This window comes from Oryx dammah, unplaced genomic scaffold (assembly GCF_014754425.2).
Source record: "Oryx dammah isolate SB20612 unplaced genomic scaffold, SCBI_Odam_1.1 HiC_scaffold_10, whole genome shotgun sequence".
NCBI lineage: Eukaryota > Metazoa > Chordata > Mammalia > Artiodactyla > Bovidae > Oryx > Oryx dammah.
This window is the reverse complement of record NW_024070194.1, coordinates 15,842,599-15,861,461: the sequence shown is the minus strand read 5'-3', so window position 1 is coordinate 15,861,461 and position 18,863 is coordinate 15,842,599. Positions and strand designations below refer to the sequence as shown.

The 18,863-nt window shown below is 39.5% G+C and overlaps 1 protein-coding gene across 4 annotated transcripts in view; it reads left to right on the top strand.

Moving 5' to 3' along the window:
• Positions 1-18,863, top strand: part of RALGAPB (Ral GTPase activating protein non-catalytic subunit beta) — a 93,853-nt gene that overhangs the window by 55,831 nt on the left and 19,159 nt on the right. For all 4 annotated transcript variants that reach the window (XM_040248339.1, XM_040248336.1, XM_040248338.1 and 1 more), the window contains 6 exons: positions 936-1,118; positions 2,369-2,520; positions 10,850-11,037; positions 13,060-13,166; positions 14,850-15,002; positions 17,392-17,601. In XM_040248339.1, coding sequence (XP_040104273.1) covers positions 936-1,118; positions 2,369-2,520; positions 10,850-11,037; positions 13,060-13,166; positions 14,850-15,002; positions 17,392-17,601 — 993 coding nt within the window. The remainder of the gene's footprint in view (positions 1-935; positions 1,119-2,368; positions 2,521-10,849; positions 11,038-13,059; positions 13,167-14,849; positions 15,003-17,391; positions 17,602-18,863) is intronic.

Sequence of the window (18,863 nt, the reverse complement as noted above, 5' to 3'; positions counted from 1 at the left end):
CTTCACAGGTCCTTAAAAAGCTAAACATACACCTATCATATGATCTAATCAGTCTACTCCTAGGAAGTAAGAGAGCATATACTCTTACAAAGTCTTATACATAGCAGCTTTATTTGTAATACTCAAGAGCTTGAAAAAATCCAAATGTCTAACAGGTGACTGGATAAATTAATTATGGTATAATCCATATAATGGAATACTACTCAGTAGTAAAAAGGAATGAAAAATTGATATACACAAGACTGTGGATAAATCTCAAAACAATTGAGTAAAAGAAGCCAGACTCTCCCCCCACCCCAAATAATACAGTACTCTGTGATTTTATTTATATAAAACTATAGAAAATGCAAGTTAACCTATAGTGACAAAAAACAAATTGGCAGTAACCTAGGGAGGGGACAAAAAGGAGTAAGGGGAAGTTTTTTGTTTTTGTTTTTTTTCTGGGGAAGTGTTATAAAGGTGCATGAGATTGAGGGGTAATGAATATGTCTACCATCTTGATTGTGGTAATAGTTTACAGGTGTATACTTAGTCCAAAATTTATCAAATTGTACACGTTAAATATGTGTAGTTTACTGTATGTTAATTATACCTCTGGACAGCTGCATAGAACTTTGTAGCCCATAGAGCATCATTATGGGGTGGGTTAGGGGGCTTAAAAAAATGTGTACATGTTCCATTGCCAGCTCTTCTTGTGATCTATGGCAGTGATGAGTAGTTGTACCCCAGCAGTTTAGGTTTTAGAGCATGAAGAGGGATGCTAAAATGAAATTTTAGTGTTTTAGGGTTTGAAAAATGCCCTCTCTTTTTATAGAGTATATATGATAGTACACCTGAAATATTATATTCTCAGAAAGGCTGGGCCTCAGTGTAGAGGCTTTGAAATTGGTACCGTGGTTCCTGGCTAACTGTGTTCACCAAACGAATATGCTCAGGTGAAGGTGATGGTTGACTCTGGAGACCGGAAGCGAGCCATCAGTTCTGTGTGCAGCTACATTGTGTACCAGTGTAGTCGGCCAGCTCCTCTTCACTCCCGGGACCTGCACTCCATGATAGTGGCCGCTTTTCAGTGTCTCTGTGTCTGGCTGACAGAGCACCCCGACATGCTTGATGAAAAGGTTAGTTTACTAGGTATTAAAACAGAAAATAGGAACAAAAATGTATATTGGGAAAATATCTTTTAAAAGAGAATATCTAAATTTAAATCCAATATTGCATACTTTAAGCTGAATATAACTTGTTATATTTCAGAACACTTATCCTATTGAGCATAACTGGAAAACTATCATCGTGCTTATATAGTTGATCCTTGAATAGCATAGGGTTGAACTGCGTGGGTCCACTTACATGCAAATTTTTAAAAAAACTGTAAATACTATTACATGATTTGTGATTGGTTGAACCCATGCATGTGGAGCTATGGATAGGGAGGAACTGCATATATGGAGGGCTGACTTTATATGTGGAACAGAAAAAAGAAAAAATAATTTATATGTGGGTTTTTTATTGTACTGGGGGTCGATGCCTCTAACTCCCATGTTGCTCAGGGGTCAACTGTATTTGATTGCAGATTAACCCATAGAGAAATTCTTTGAAAGATGGAGCTTTGGATAATTTATCTGCAAACAATCAGGATTGTTTTTTCTTGAAAGGATGGTAGCCGTGAGATGGCCAGAAGGTACTTTGGTCACCTATCATCAGACCAGAAAGGGAATTTGATAACTAGGCTGCAAACCTAGAGAACACCTTGTTCGTAAAGGTTGTAGCTAAAAATTTCATTTCACACGTTTCTTTCATCTTAAGTAAACACAGATTATCTAGGCTGCTTTCTCTTACCACTGTAATACTTTTCTTAGGGGAAGACAATTATAAAAGAATGCATAGTGTAAATAAAAGAAGAGATATCAGTCTTATTGGAAAATTATACAGAGCTTTATATAGTTTATAAAAATAATACCATTGATTAAATCTTGGTCATTTGCGTGATGATGTATAGCATTAGGATACCAGAAATTGTTTTGAAAGTGTCCAGGTCTAGCTGAATTACTGTTATATCTCTTTCGGTTATCTTTCACAATTTATAGTCCATGGTAATTTTACAAGAATGGTGACTGATAAAATTGAAGTGAATTTATCATTACTTATTATCTAGATCTCTTAATACTCAAATTTAGATCTTTAAAGAAAAATTGGGGGGGGCAAGTTTATTTTATTAAATTATTATGAAGTTGATATGTACCTACCAAAGAAAATGAGACATTAGAGTCTCACCACCAAAACACAACCAATACTGACACTTGGATGTATTTCCTTATCTTCTCATAAGATAGATATATTATAAAAACTAATCTGCTTTTCCTTTTTCTAGGATTGCCTTAAGGAAGTGCTGGAAATTGTGGAACTGGGTATTTCAGGAAGCAAGTCCAAGAACAGTGAGCAAGAGGTCAAGTACAAAGGTGATAAGGAGCCAAATCCTGCCTCTATGAGAGTAAAGGATGCTGCTGAAGCCACCCTAACATGGTATGAAAGTGACGTCACAGGATTGTGTCTAGGAGTTAGACGGGATTGGATGTGATACTGTGTTGTTTCATCTCCTCCCCAGTTGTTTAACATTAAGTGACATAACCTGATTTAGGATTCTTTTTCTCCAGAAATAAAATGGAAAAGAAACTGTCTTGTTCTTTTGGACCAAAGAAACCAGGATCTTGAGGCTAAAAGTTTGGGTCCTTGTTTTTCTATGCTGGCTGACAGTAATTCAAGTCATATCATGTTAGAGCTAGAAAGGATCTTGGAGAGCCTTACCCACACCCTCACTCTGATGGCTGAGTCCAGAGACTTTGATCACACCATTAGCTCTTCTGCTTTCCAGCTTAGTGGTTTTTATTCTGTGCTACACCGTTTATATTACATATTATAGGTTCATTCAAGCCAAAACTTATAAACATCCTCTTACGAACTAGTAATAGAATTGTAAAAATAAATCAGATTTAGTTTCCACACCCAGAGAGCTTCTAGTCCAATAGGGAGGAATAAGATATGAACACAAATATCTATAATATTAGCTGGAGAATAAAATGCTCCAAGAGAAGGGGTACATATGGAATGCAGATGTGTTGGAAAAAGGGAGTGAATACTTTCAGATTCAGGGAAGTTAGATTCCTGAGGAAAATCACATTGACCTGACTCTCAGAGAATGGATAGTTTGAGCTGTAAGTCAGATTGCAAGGGGTGGTTACGGCAGCAAGAGAAAATTCCTATTTCAAGCATTTTGGTAATGAAGGGACGGAGACAGGTTGGTATCTTGAAAAAGTAGCAGAGAGAGATGAAAGTTTATGTTTGGCCGGTTAGTTAGCAGAGTAGAAAGAGGGAAGAAAGGCAGTTTATTGACTGAAAGAGACAGATGGAGAAGATTGGGTAGAATTGGTACAGTTGGGAAGAAGTGGCTTATGAAAGGGTAAGTGTGGATGAGGATCCAGAACAACATAAAAATCAGGGAGGAGGAATGTCAGGTCATATTGAGTTGGCTCATCTTGGTCTTCTTAGTAAAAGTGGTAAGACAGCTTGTGGGCTTCCCTGGTGGCTTATTGGTAAAGAATCTGCTTGCAATGCAGGAGGCAGGGATTTGATCCCTGGGTCAGAAAGATCCCATGGAGAAGGAAATGGCAAGCTACTGCAGTATTCTTGCCTTGGGGAATGCAATGGACAGAGTAGCCTGGCGGGCTACAGTCCTTGGCATCACAGCAGAGTCAGACACAACTCCCTGACTATACAAGAAGACAGCCTGTAGAAGATTTGTATGCAAATGAGCCTTTTCCAAGAGAACTTGGGGCATGCACAATAAAGTTGGGTTTATTTCTGTTCCTCATGGGCTTAGGTTATTCAATAAAGTTTTAGAAGCATGCTTGCTTTAGTTCAGTCCTGCTTACTGTGCTAATGCTGGGCTAATGCGTGGTCTGGGGTGGACTTAAAAATGTTACTAAAAACTAAGATCTGATGGGTACCTTGGAAAATAAAAGAGATACGGAGAAAGGGGGAAGGATATTTCTCACTGGGACTCTGCATTGTATAAAAATAAGTTTGCTCCATCCTAGCCTGTGGATGGGACATTCCGTTGAGAGTATGATTGGCAGCGAGGATTGGATATAAGCCCGGAATGAGCAGAGTCATGCTTGTCATCCTCAACCTAGGCAGTAGTTGTCTAGGTGGCTCATCTCTGCTGGCAGCTCTACAGAATGCCTCATGTCTTAAAGAGGGCCCTAAAGAGTCATCATGAAACATCCAAAACCAATTTTCTCTGTTCCCACACAATTAGAGCTTTGTGTCAGTATCACGACTGTTTTCCAGCTATGCAAACTCAAAATTTTGACTCTTTCTGATTTATCTCTGTTTTATCTGTCATTCCCCATATGAAGTCAGTGACCAAGTCCAGTAGAATTTAATTTTGAAAGTATTTCCTCCATTCCCTCAGACCTGAGCATCCTAGTCCAGGCCCTTCTCACTTTCTGTCTGATTTCCCTGTTTTCAATCTCTTACTCTTTTCATTTTGCATTCTGTTACTGAACTCATCATCTTAGGTACTATGCTTATTCTGCTGTGTGAGTGATTGAAAACAGAAGATTTCTGTTTATTGCCACATGCTGTGAAATTTTTGGTCTGGTGTTCAGGGCCCTCCTTGAGTCCCCACTCAAACTGTGATCTCCTAGCACAACCCTTCTGCCCCAGCTGGCTGGCCACTCGTGGCTGTGAACTGCACGTGTTCATACCTATCTGTCTGCTTCCCCTGCATTTCAGGACTTCCCTCTCCTCTTGGCCACATCCTCCACTGTTAGCTGCTCACGTCACATCTAGCTACCTCTGTGGAACCTTCTTTGATTATTCTGCTTTTCCACACCTCTGTGTTCATTCAGTCTGACCCTGCCACACCATGAATTTTATGGTGTCATGATCACACCTGGTTGTATTTGATACATGCTAGTCTTAGCTCCCCACCCTGGGTAGAGGCCCCATTTCCCTTTTTACTCCCCTCATGGTGTGAGCACACAGGAGATAGTTAGAGAATGTAGATCAGCTTGTTAGTGGTTTTCCCTTTGCTGTAGAATATACATTAGGACTCTTGGAAGTCATTTCAATAGCCCCTGTGCTTACTGATTTTTAAGAGTTATTTACCAAGTTATTTAGCCTCTAATTTGGGGATACTTTAACCCCCCAAGTGCCCATTTCATTTTAACTGTTGAAAACTTGATGTTTACATCTAGCTGAAATCTCTCCCGCTTTAACTTCTACCCATTTGTTCTGATTCAGACTTTTGATTTGTGGAATCCTTTTTTTCCACAGAGTGGGGATATCTGAAGACAGTGCTTGTGTTCTTTTGTTTCTTTTTTATTTTACATTTTGGCTGCATCCCCTGGTAGGTGGGATCTTAGTTCTTTGACCAGGAATAAAACCCACACCCCTGCATTGGAAGGCAGAGTTTTAGCTTCTGGGCCACTGAAGGAATTCCAACAATGCTCATGTTCCTCCTCATTTCTGCCAGTACTTTTGACTATTTTTCATATGATGGGGATTTAAAGTACTCTTTATCCTAGTCAGTTTCCTTTCAGTCGCATTGGTTTGACTGTGCACCTCTTTAAAGGCTGATCACCTTTAAACTCTGTAGAATATTATATTTTCATTAAAATTGGGTTTTTGAGAAACCTAGTCAAGGCAAACCTTAGAGGCTTTTTTTTTTTTTGAACACATTTACATTTTGTCTTTCTCATCCTGAACATTTATTTTGGGGTGTTTGGATGTAATATATAGAATTTTACATTTAAACTTGAAATTTCTTTATGTAAGATTTACCTTATTATTTTTAATTTTAAGATTCTTTTGGATCCCAGCTCTTACTCTGGTAATATTAACTCTGCAGCTCAACTTTAGGTCAACTGTAGATTTAATGAGCCTGCCCTGTGTGTCCTAATTGGAAACTCTGATAAGAATATTGAACAGAAAAAGACTGACATAGCACGTGATAAGAGATTTCTCTTCTGGTTCACAGGGATTTTTAAATCTTATCTATAAGTTTTTAATGATATACTGCCAAGTAAGCTGCATGTCTTGATTTCAAAGATACTTCTCTGCCTTTCCAGTCTAGTAATTATCGAGAAGAGAAAATGTAGTTAGGCTGGTGTGATTTGATCTTAGTGACCTATTCCCTTCCCAGCATCCTATTTGATAATGTCTTAAAATCTTGCATGGAACATAAGCTTACATGGTCCATATGCTTGTGACAACCATCTCTGTTCCATATTAGAAAACCCATGTTTTTCCCATTACTGGTTTTCTAGAAATCCTTAGGCCTGAACTCATCATGAAATTCTCCTTGTCCTTGAAATTCTTAAGTAGTCCTCGTCCTAGGAGGAGAAGAAATGGAGGGAAAGTATCTGTTGAGCAGTGTTGTCTTCTGTTATCAGAGAGATTTGGGTTCAAGCATTAGAATGAAAGAGAAGAGGAGAGGCTACTCAAGCTGAGAATTGCAATGATGTAACTAGTGGTGGGGAATACTAATTTTCCAAATGAGTTGCTTTGGAAGGGTCTGATGATATTAGGACCACGAGATAAAATCTTTATGTTTTCTTAACAAGATTCTTTCTGTGTTTCAGTTTCTTAATTATGAAATGGGAATAATAATGGTACCTATTTCATAGGGTTGTTACAATAAATAAATAAAATGTTATGTGTCAAGTGCTTAGCTCTAGACTCTGGCACATAGTAAATGGTATTGTATAAGTTATTACTGTTCCTTGAAGACATGCAGGAATCTCTGTGGATGTAAACATTTTGGAATGTTTAGGCTTGATCAGTTGAATTCTAATTTAAAAAGCATTTTTTCTTATATAGTCTCATTTAATAATCGCAGCAGTCCTGTAAGATGTAACTACTAGTGCATCAAGTTCCTGGTCTGTAAAATGAGGATAGCTGTTCATGGCCACGCAGTGAGAAGGTAGCAGGTCTTGGTTTCTGGTCTTTTCAGTTCAGTTCAGTCGCTCAGTCGTGTCCGACTCTTTGCAACCCCATGAATCGCAGCACGCCAGGCCTCCCTGTCCATCACCATCTCCCGGAGTTCACTCAGGCTCATGTCCATCGAGTCCGTGATGCCATCCAGCCATCTCATCCTCGGTCGTCCCCTTCTCCTGCCCTCAATCTCTTCCAGCATCAGAGTCTTTTCCAATGAGTCAACTCTTCGCATGAGGTGGCCAAAGTACTGGAGCTTCAGCTTTAGCATCATTCCTTCCAAAGAAATCCCAGGGTTGATCTTCAGAATGGACTGATTGGATCTCCTTGCAGTCCAAGGGACCCTTAAGAGTCTTCTCCAACACCACAGTTCAAACGCATCAATTCTTCAGTGCTCAGCCTTCTTCACAGTCCAACTCTCACATCCATACATGACCACAGGAAAAACCATAGCCTTGACTAGATGGACCTTAGTTGGCAAAGTAATGTCTCTGCTTTTGAATATGCTATCTAGGTTGGTCATAACTTTTCTTCCAAGGAGTAAGTGTCTTTTAATTTCATGGCTGCAGTCACCATCTGCAGTGATTTTGGAGCCCCCCAAAATAAAGTCTGACACTGTTACCCTGTTTCCGCATCTATTTCCCATGAAGTGATGGGACCGGATGCCATGATCTTCATATTCTGAATGTTGAGCTTTAAGCCAACTTTTTCACTCTCCTCTTTCACTTTCATCAAGAGGCTTTTTAGCTCCTCTTCACTTTCTGCCATAAGGGTGGTGCCATCTGTATATCTGAGATTATTGATATTTCTCCTGGCAATCTTGATTCCAGCTTGTGTTTCTTCCAGTCCAGCGTTTCTCATAATGTACTCTGTATATAAGTTAAATAAGCAGGGTGACAATATACAGCCTTGACGTACTCCTTTTCCTATTTGGAACCAGTCTGTTGTTCCATGTCCAGTTCTAACTGTTGCTTCCTGACCTGCATACAGATTTCTCAAGAGGCAGGTCAGGTGGTCTGGTATTCCCATCTCTTTCAGAATTTTCCACAGTTTATTGTGATCCACACAGTCAAAGGCTTTGGCATAGTCAATAAAGCAGAAATAGATGTTTTTCTGGAACTCTCTTGCTTTTTCCATGATCCAGCGGATGTTGGCAATTTGATCTCTGGTTCCTCTGCCTTTTCTAAAACCAGCTTGAACATCAGGAAGTTCACGGTTCACGTATTGCTGAAGCCTGGCTTGGAGAATTTTGAGTATTACTTTACTAGCATCTGAGATGAGTGCAATTCTGCTGTAGTTTGAGCATTCTTTGCATTGCCTTTCTTTGGAATTGGAATGAAAACTGACCTTTTCCAGTCCTGTGGCCACTGCTGAGTTTTCCAAATTTGCTGGCATATTGAGTGCAGCGCTTTCACAGCATCATCTTTCAGGATTTGAAACAGCTCAACTGAAGTTCCATCACCTCCACTAGCTTTGTTCATAGTGATGCTTTCTAAGGCCCACTTGGCTTCACATTCCAAGATGTCTGGCTCTAGATGAGTGATCACATCATCATGATTATCTGGGTCCTGAAGATCTTTTTTGTACAGTTCTTCCATGTATTCTTGCCACCTCTTAATATCTTCTGCTTCTGTTAGGTCCAGACCATTTCTGTCCTTTATCGAGCCCATCTTTGCATGAAATGTTCCCTTGGTATCTCTAATTTTCTTGAAGAGATCTCTAGTCTTTCCCATTCTGTTGTTTTCCTCTATTTCTTTGCATTGATCACTGAAGAAGGCTTTCTTATCTCTTCTGGCTATTCTTTGGAACTCTGCATTCAGATGCTTATATCTTTCCTTTTCTCCTTTGCTTTTCGCCTCTCTTTTCACAGCTATTTGTAAGGCCTCCCCAGACAGCCATTTTGGTTTTTTGCATTTCTTTTCCATGGGGATGGTCTTGATCCCTGTCTCCTGTACAGTGTCACGAACCTCATTCCATAGTTCATCAGGCACTCTATCTATCAGATCTAGACCCTTAAATCACTTCCACTGTATAATCATAAGGGATTTGATTTAGGTCATACCTGAATGGTCTAGCGGTTTTCCCTAATTTCTTCAATTTCAGTCTGAATTTGGTAATAAGGAGTTCATGATCTGAGCCACAGTCAGCTCCTGGTCTTGTTTTTGTTGACTGTATAGAGCTTCTCCATCTTTGGCTGCAAAGGATATAATCAATCTGATTTCAGTGTTGACCATCTGGTGATGTCCATGTGTAGAGTCTTTTCTTGTGTTGTTGGAAGAGGGTGTTTGCTATGACCAGTGCATTTTCTTGGCAAAACTCTATTAGTCTTTGCCCTGCTTCATTCCGCATTCCAAGGCCAAATTTGCCTGTTACCCAGGTGTTTCTTGACTTCCTACTTTTGCATTCCAGTCCCCTGTAATGAAAAGGACATCTTTTTTGGGTGTTAGTTCTAAAAGATCTTGTAGGTCTTCATAAAACCATTCAACTTCAATTTCTTCAGCGTTACTGGCTTGGACATAGACTTGGATAACTGTGATATTGAATGGTTTGCCTTGGAGACGAACAGAGATCATTCTGTCATTTTTGAGATTGCATCCAAGTACTGCATTTTGGATTCTTTTGTTGACCATGATAGCTACTCCATTTCTTCTGAGGGATTCCTGCCCGCAGTAGTAAATGTAATGTTTATCTGAGTTAAATTCACCCATTCCAGTCCATTTTAGTTCGCTGATTCCTAGAATGTCGACGTTCACCCTTGCCATCTCCTGTTTGACCACTTCCAATTTGCCTTGATTCATGGACCTGACATTCTAGGTTCCTATGCAATATTGCTCTTTACAGCATCAGATCTTGCTTCTATCACCAGTCACATCCACAACTGGGTATTGTTTTTGCTTTGGCTCCATCCCTTCATTCTTTCTGGAGTTATTTCTCCACTGATCTCCAGTAGCATATTGGGCACCTAATGACCTGGGGAGTTCCTCTTTTGGTATCCTATCATTTTGCCTTTTCCTACTGTTCATGGGGTTCTCAAGGCAAGAATACTGAAGTGGCTTGCCATTCCCTTCTCCAGTGGACCACATTCTGTCAGGCCTCTCCACCGTGACCCGCCCATCTTGGGTTGCCCCGCAGGCATGGCTTGATTTTTAATGATCACTTATCTCTTTTGAGCCTGAGTTTCCTCAGCTGGAAAGTTGAGGGGATTTGGCTGATCTTCAGATCCTTGTCTGGGTCTAGAATACTTTAGCTAGCATAGTCCTTAAACCTGGAGTGTGCATATTTTTAAGATATATCTTTAGGCGCTTCATGATTTGGAAGTATGATTGGTCAGGTGCCCTGGGGAGCAGGCTTTGAGAGAGAAATTTGCCTGTAAGAGGTTTATTGGAAAGTGCTGTCAGGATCAACCCTTACGGGGGAATGAGGGAAGTCGCACTGAGCAGAGGGAAGACCCAAACTGTGATGCATTTGCAGCAAAGAGCTCTGGAGCTGGGCTGGCCCTTCAGGAGTCTCTCATGTTGTGGGACTTTATACCCCTTATCCCCCAGCATCAACAGTTCACTGGACATGAGCTGTCCCAGGAGGAAGCTGTGGTCTTGAATAAAGTGGTTCTCATTGGCCTCTCCGGGACTCAGCTGAAAATTAGGGCCACTGTCTCTCTGTATCTGGGGCAGTGGATCTTTTCAGTTTTGGAGAGGGAATCCGGACAGCACACCACAACATCCACCACAGGGAGTAAATCTGACCCTCAAAGGGGAAGCATGGCTGTGGTCAGATAAATCTAGAGACAGATTGATGCATGGGGTAAAGATGTAGTCTTGCTTTGGGAATTAACTCTTATCTTTTGCATTCTCTCTAGTATTATGCAGTTGCTTGGCGCGTTTCCTTCACCCAGTGGTCCTGCCTCTCCTTGTAGTCTGGTGAATGAGACCACTTTGATCAAATACTCCAGACTGCCAACCATAAACAAACATAGTTTCCGGTACTTTGTCTTGGATAACAGTGTCATCCTGGCAATGCTGGAGCAACCTCTTGGAAATGAACAGAGTAAGTTTCAGCACTTCGGGCTTTTTCCATTGCTAAATCAACATGTCTATCAATATTAGCAGGCTGTCTCTGGGATCGGGGAAGGAAAGGAAAATTTTAAGTAATTTTTCATTTGTCAGAAAAGGCTTCTAGCTGATGACCTAATAGCAACTGAAAAGCAGAGGGTCAAAAAGTAGAATATACATATGAAATAGAATCTTTCAGAGGCTCTTAATGTATATCTATTAGAAAAGAGCTCCATAACTTTATAAAAAGTTTATTTTGGTAGAATATTTTCTGTTGTTCCTTGCGTATGAAAATCATTATTCCTCTTCTTTCCTTCTTGACCTTTGGATCCTGTACCTCTCCTATCCCACCTTCACTCCACATTGTTCTTTTTCAGTTATGGTTGCCACCCAAACAGGCTGGAAATTGGAGGAGTCATCTTCACCTGCTCCTTCCTGTTACTCCCTTATGTATTTGGTTTCGAAGTTTCTCTTCCCTTAGTGACTTTGGTGTCTTCTGTTCTCTGCATTCCTCCCAATACAACCAAATGCAGGACTATTATTTCTAGATTATTGCAGTTGCTTTTTGCCTGATCTGATTGTCCCTCCTTCCAGTTCCAAAGTTCATCACCCTTCCCTCCATCCAACTTGCTGCCAGCGGCGCCTCCATCCTCAAATGTAGATCTGATCATGCCCGTGCCCTCCTGAAAATCCTTCATTGATTTTCCATTGACGCAACATACACTATTTTCTTCCCATCTTTCCCCCAGTTATAACCATCTCAAGGTGTATTACCCCTGCAGTACAGACTGCTCAAAGTACTTTTTTTTTCTGATGGTAATTGGAATCAACCAATATGTAAAGGAAGCATGTTCTTAGAGAGATCCTTATTGCTGGGAAGGGGAAGGAAAGTGAAGATTACAGAATCTTTGGGCATACAGGAACCCAGGGAATCTACAGATGAAGAAAGTAGGGCTCAGAGAGGATATTTGACTTGTTCATGAAATAAAACTAGATGTTTCCCAGAAGTTCAGGGAAATAACCACCAGAGGTGTCCTCTATGTTGTGGTAAAATATAGTGATTTTAATAAGAACTAGATGGGGCTTTTAATTGTTGCCCAATTCCAGAAGCACTCGTCCCAGGTCTTTCCTGCAGGCACCTCATCTTTCTCTACCTTAGACCTGGGCTTGCTTGACTTTTTTCCTTGGCTTGTATCAATTATTCCTGGCTCCTCCTGCTTCCCACTCCCAAGCTATCTGCTGTAAGAGTCTATAAAATACCAGTCTCCCCTGTTTCCTGGCCTGAGGGGTGTCAACCCTTTCCCAATTTTTTTAAGACTCCACTCCTCTCATTCTAAGTGATTTCATTGCATTGAAAGTCTACCAAAAATATAAACAATTGGGATTATTTATATGTACAAGGACATTTTAAGACAAAAGTGAGAGAAGTTTGAACAAGTTTGACTGCTAGACCAGAGGAAAAAGAAGGGAATAGGAAAAAGGATCTAGGTGCTTAGGAAGTCCATTCTGCATCCATTCCACCTTGGGATGAAACAGTGCCTGCCAGTGGTACACAAAGGCATGGGTGAATGTGACTCCAACATCACACGCACCCAGCCTGTCTTTTGCATTTAGACCATCCGCAACACTGACAGTTAAGAGTATTTGCCAGGATAATGTTTCCATAAAATGTGTACGTGTGCTGCTGGAGGTACGCGATATGATGTTATTTTATGTATTTTTAAATAGGTGTTTTAAAAATATATAATTAACACACCAGAGTTTCTGGTTTTCCTTTTAAGGATATAATTTCCTTTTGAAAAAACAGAAAAAGGGAAGAAAGAAGTTAATTTAGAAAGTAAGGTAATAGTCACAGCGGTACATGGATATGGCAGAATCCGCAGAGGTGGTTCACAAAGGAGAAAAGCTAGAGAAGCACTGTGCTAGGGCTGTGTTTATTAGAGGCTCTAAAATTGACAGCAGGTATATTTTATATGTTGCCGGAAATAAAAACTTTTCCACCAACATTTTATTCTAGATGATTTTTTCCCCTCTGTCACTGTGCTCGTCCGGGGAATGTCTGGAAGACTTGCTTGGGCACAACAACTTTGCCTTTTACCCAGAGGAGCAAAAGCAAATCAGAAGGTATCCATCAGAAGTTACAGGGGAGTGGCTAGGAGTGAGTGCCTGTGTATGTGTTTGTGTGTGTTGTGATTTAAAGATTAAGTAATACTCCAACAAAAATAACAGAGAAAATAAGTATTTTTGATCCTAGCCAGGTTCTCAGTGAGTTCATATCAGAATCATCTTAGGAGGCTAGAATTCCAGGTCCTCTGAAATACTCTTTAAAGACATCTTCAAAGCAGGTGTAATTTCAGAAAGCTTTCTGGGTGACTCTGACATCCACTTAAGATTAAGAAGTGCTCTTCTGAGTGTGGCTGAGTCCCTTTGCTGTCTACTTGAAACTGTCACAACATTGTTAATCGGCTATACTTCTAAGTAAAATTAAAAGTTAAAAGAAAGAACTGCTGTTCTGAAGAGTGGCCCCAACTTTTTTCATGGAATGTTAAATAAAATTTACATACATGCCATATGAAAAACTTTGGCCAGATCCTAGATGTCTCTATCAATAGTACTTAATTTCTAATTGTTTCATTTAACTGTATAACTGGTAATATGCTCTGTAATTTTTTGATGTGCTGTATAATTTAATGAAGTCTTTCTTTTGGGTGGCACAGTTTATTTTTTTATAACAGTTGTAATTATGTGAATAAAATTTGCTCATGGGAGAAAGTTGGAAAATGAAAATAATGAAGACGGTATTTTAAGTCACCTGTATTGTCACTCTTCAGAAGTAGACAGCCTCTGTTAATATTTTAGTGGATTTTCTTCCCATCTTTTTTCCCTTTCTGTACCTAACACTTCAATAGAATTTAGTCATTTTTATATACTGCTCTTTTCATTTTTTATCACATTGAAAGCTTTTACTTATGTTATTAAAAATTCTTTAAAACATGGCTTAATAAAATTTTACAAGCATTTGAGAGAGAAACTCACAAAATTAGAGTGCATGCCTAAAATAATTCAACATTCTAGATGTTGCTGTTGCGTAATGTGTTTGCTCTGAGGAGCATACGCCTGTTTTCTCCTAGTGGCGTCATACCTGTCACCAATCTGTCAGCAACACTATAAGCCACTCAGTCCCATTAAAGACTGAGGAGGAAGGAGGTCAGAAAAGGCGCTAAAACCTGTTTGACAGTTTAATATGTGCCATTTTTTTTTTAAATTTAATCCTTGCAGCAGTCTTGTGATGTGTTGTTTCCGTTTGTCAAATGTGGAAACAGAAGTTACATAGCTCATATATGTTTATTAAATCAGGGATTTGGAGCCATGAAGACCTAGATTCAGTGCCAGACTTTTTCAGTTAAGCGATGCTAAGTTTCTGATTATTGAATTCACTGTCTGGAGATGCCCAGTGGATGTAAACGTGCATGATTTAAGAGCCCTTGGGGGAAGAAGGAAGTTTGAGCCTTAAATTTGGAAATGCCTTATCTATTAGCTTATCACTGAATGTAGAAGATTCAGGCCTGGTATACCAGAGGTCCATAACACATATATCAGTCACAAAAATCTATAAGTTGGTGAACATTTTTATAAAAATAAAGAAGAGTACACTGGTGCCTTTACCATTAGCAGTAGTATTTGCAGATTTTTACTGAGATTCTGTGTTTTGTAACCCTAGGGAAACAGAGACATCTAAGAGACCAGGGAAATACATGTCATTTCTGATGGCACCAAATGTAATACATATAATGTTTTTTTTAACAGCTTTTTGTGCCTGAACCTCGTCCAGTTCCTAAAAATGATGTTGGATTTAAATATACTGTGAAACATCGACCATTTCCTGAAGAGGTGGATAAGATTCCTTTTGTGAAAGCGGATCTGAGCATTCCAGATTTGCATGAAATTGTCACGGAAGAAGTAAGATAAATTATTACCAGCTGTTGTTAAAGAATGACTATAAACATCCTTAAACAACTTCTGTGATCAAGATACTGCCTTTGTTTGGTATTCCTAGAGGTGGTTCTTAAGATGACCTAGATGTTTGTCATCTAGGAAGTTGTCATGTAGTAAGACAAATAGAGATTGTGGCTAAGTGAAAGGAACTTGACATCGGGCTGCCGATGTCCAAAGGAACTAGTCTAAAGGAACTGGACTGGTCTGTGGTTTCATTAGTGGGACGGCATGATCCAACCCTAGTGGAGGATATTTGGAGAGGGGAGACCAATTCAGAGACCGTTATGATAACGCAGGCAGGGGATGGGAAGGACTGCCTTATTGGTAGTGTAAAGTTTAAATATATGGCATGTCTCATAGAGATATTTTGATCCAGACAGTCTTGGATTGATGAGGGATAGAAAAGAGCTGAAGAACTTTAGATTTTAGGCTTGAGTGGCAAAGAAAACAGTGCCATTTATAGAAATATGGACATTAGGAAGAGGAAGAAGAGGGTATTAAATTACTTGGCTTTAGATTAATTTAGGTACTTAAGTAGATTAAATAATTGGTTGCTTAGCTCAAGGAAGAAGAGTTCTAAGAAATGAAAGACAGGTATGTCAGGGCATGAGCGAATAGAAGGGCAGGTATGGAGGCTGCCTATAGTATCAGATGCTGGAGAGATTGGGGGAAGGAACACTAAGAGACCCCTGGATTTTGTTATGAAATGTTGGTGACCTTTGAGAGCAAATTCAAAGGAGTATTAAAGTGTAAGATCTGGGGAATGAATGGTAAATGAGGAAAAGGCAATGAATATACGCTACACTGTTAACTGTTAGCAGTAAAGGGAAAGGTTGTTGTTTAGTTGCTATAGTCATGTCCGACTCTTTGCAACTCTGTAGACTGTAGCCTGCCAGGCTCCTCTGTGCATGGGATTCTCCAGGCAAGAATACTGGAATAAGTTGCCATTTCCTCTAGGGGATCTTCCTGACCCAGGGATTAAACCTGCGTCTTTCGCATTGGCAGGTAGATTCTTTACCTCTGAGCCACCAGGGAAGCAAAAGGTACAGAGTAGAAAATAGAATGAGGAAATGGCCTAGTGAAGGAAAGGCAAGGCTAATTTTTCTTTCTTTCTTTCTTTTTTTTTTTTAATTTAATAAGAATCAGAAGTAGAAGGAGCCAGTGAAGAAGGGTCAGCAGCCTACACTGTGAGGCAGGCTGGGGAAATGATAAGTAATAGAATAAGGCCCTGGAGGCAATTAGGTCAAGAAAATCTGTGATTGTATCTAAAAAGGGGTCCTTCTGGTAAGATAGGAGAGAAGAGGGGCTTGGTTTAGGTTCAGAGACATTTAGAGGTGGAAAGAAGGGAAATTGAAGCTGCTTATGTAAATTTTAATCTTAGTTCTCAGAAATGACATAGGGAAGCAAAGATGCTTCTTAAAATTGCCAGGCAGCCCAGCTAGATTAAGTAGTATCATCTGTAGTGAAGTTACTTAACTCATTCTGCTGACTTTCTTCAAAAGTTATTGGTATCCAGAGGCATAAATAAAAAATTTGAGTGATGTGGAGATTGGCCAGGTGAATAAGGAAGCATAAGGAATAACATAGCCATTTTATATGCTTAGAAGAGGGTATTAAGATGTCAGATTTGGGAGGTTTAGTTTTGGTTGGGACATAGATGAAGCCAGAAGGCTTGGAGAAATACAGGGAGGGGTTGTTTACCCCACAGTGATGGTAAAGGGAGAATGGGTATACAGGTGAGCTGTAAGAAAGGAATTTCAAAATCGGAGCTCTTGAAAGTACATCTGAGGTACAGAGTTTGTCATGGAAGGCCAGAGTTGTGAAGGCTGAGGAAGTTGTACGACTGTAGGCCAGGCTATTCACGAAAGAGAATGAAATTTTAAATAGGATAGATCAGAAGGAAAGCAGAGGTAACTCCCAAGAGTATAGCAGCTAATCCATGCAGTTGTGGACTTCAAAGAATGAGGACATCCTTGTAGGACAAAGATGGACAGGGGTCTGGAAGAAGAGGGAAAATGATGTGGAAGATGAAGGGGACATGGCAGAGAATGGCAGCTCTGCCCTCTTTCTTGCCAGTGTAAAGGGAAGCAGAGACAGAATGGTTTCATTTATAGCAAGGAGATAAAGGAGCAATTTTTGAGGCTATAGGAACCTTCTTGGGGTTTTATTTTAACTTTAAAACATTTTTGCTTGATTTATGTGTATTTGCTCTTAGTTGTATTGAATTGAAGCTCAGTGTTGATCACTGAAAATTATCTTCTCTTTTGTTGCTTGTGGCCTTATTTTCATTTAAAAATTAAGATTAATCCTGATACGATAAGTCCCCCAAAATGAAATATTCGGTTTATTTCAGTTAGAAGAGAGACATGAAAAATTAAGGAATGGCATGGCCCAGCAGATTGCTTATGAAATACACCTTGAGCAACAAAGTGAGGAGGAATTGCAGAAGAGAAGTTTTCCTGATCCAGTTACAGATTGTAAGCCCCCACCTCCTGCCCAGGAATTCCAAACAGCACGTCTTTTCCTTTCCCACTTCGGATTTTTGTCTTTAGAAGCATTGAAGGTAATTTCCATAAACTTCTATGAGTAAATATATTCATAAATTAACATTCAACTGATGATAGCTAAAGCATTTTTGTGAAGATGGAGAATTAAAAAAACAGAAACTATTTAAAATCTTACCTTTCATACAAGGAAACAAAATTCTGTGATGCTGCAGCTTACAATATGAGCTCCAAGACAGTTTTCCTGTGAATGTATTTAGAGTTCTGTTGTGAGAGCTGCTTTGATAATATATCCACCTCTGACTTTTCCTAGGTGCTGTAGGACTCATGTTATATATATTAATGACATCCATAAGCAGTTAGAAAAAGAATGTTAAAACTTTTCCCCAGTAAAGTTTATGACTGAATGTATGGGCTACATACAGTTGACTGCTCTTTCATGCCACTTTTGAAAAGGAACAAATGTAAACACTTGTTAGGTTGTGCAGTTTCTAGTGTCAAACTGTCTTGGTTTATGTCCTGGCATCACTACTTACCAGCTATGTGATCTTGGCAAAGTTACCCAACTTTGAGTCTTAATCCCTCATGTCTGAAATAGGGGTGATAAGGGTATCATCTCACTGTGGTTGTGTCAGGGGGTTCATGTAGTACCTAGAGTCAACCAGCCTGTAAGGTAAATGTTGCCATTATTCTTAATTTCATTAAAACAGTTTTACTAGGAAAGTGGTAGTATCTCTATTTCACATATGTAGAAACAGGGCCTCAAAAATGTGAAATAGCTTCCACGTATGTGAATTTAGAATTTGTACTAAGCCTGTTTGTTTTGAAAAACCCAACTGAAGATTGCCAGGCAAGAAGTCACTTATTGCACAAGTTGCCCCCTGCCTTACTCTCTAGCAGCTACTTGGCTAAAGGCCATTTAACTTTTAAGAAAAGTAGAGGGGAACATTGCTGTCTTGAGTTTGGATTTCAGCATGTAGATGAAAAATATTTTATGTTGTAGAAAATTGAATTAGTGGTGGAGAGTAAAAAATAAAAACTCTTAAAATGCAGAAGAAAAGAACAGAAAGAGGAAAATAATGAGAAAAGCAGTGGTAAATGTGGAAAGAAAGAAACAAAGATACAACCTTAGAGATGATTAGTGATATTCCTAGTGGAGAAAATTGGACAGAGTAGAAGCAGTAAATAAAAACATTCTAGAAGGAAATGATTGCATGCTATGGACTGAATGGAGACAAGACAAATCTCTGAGATTGCTATTTCCTTTCATGTTATCTACTGTAGTTGAAATGTTTAACCTTTCAAGAAAATAATTCCTGTA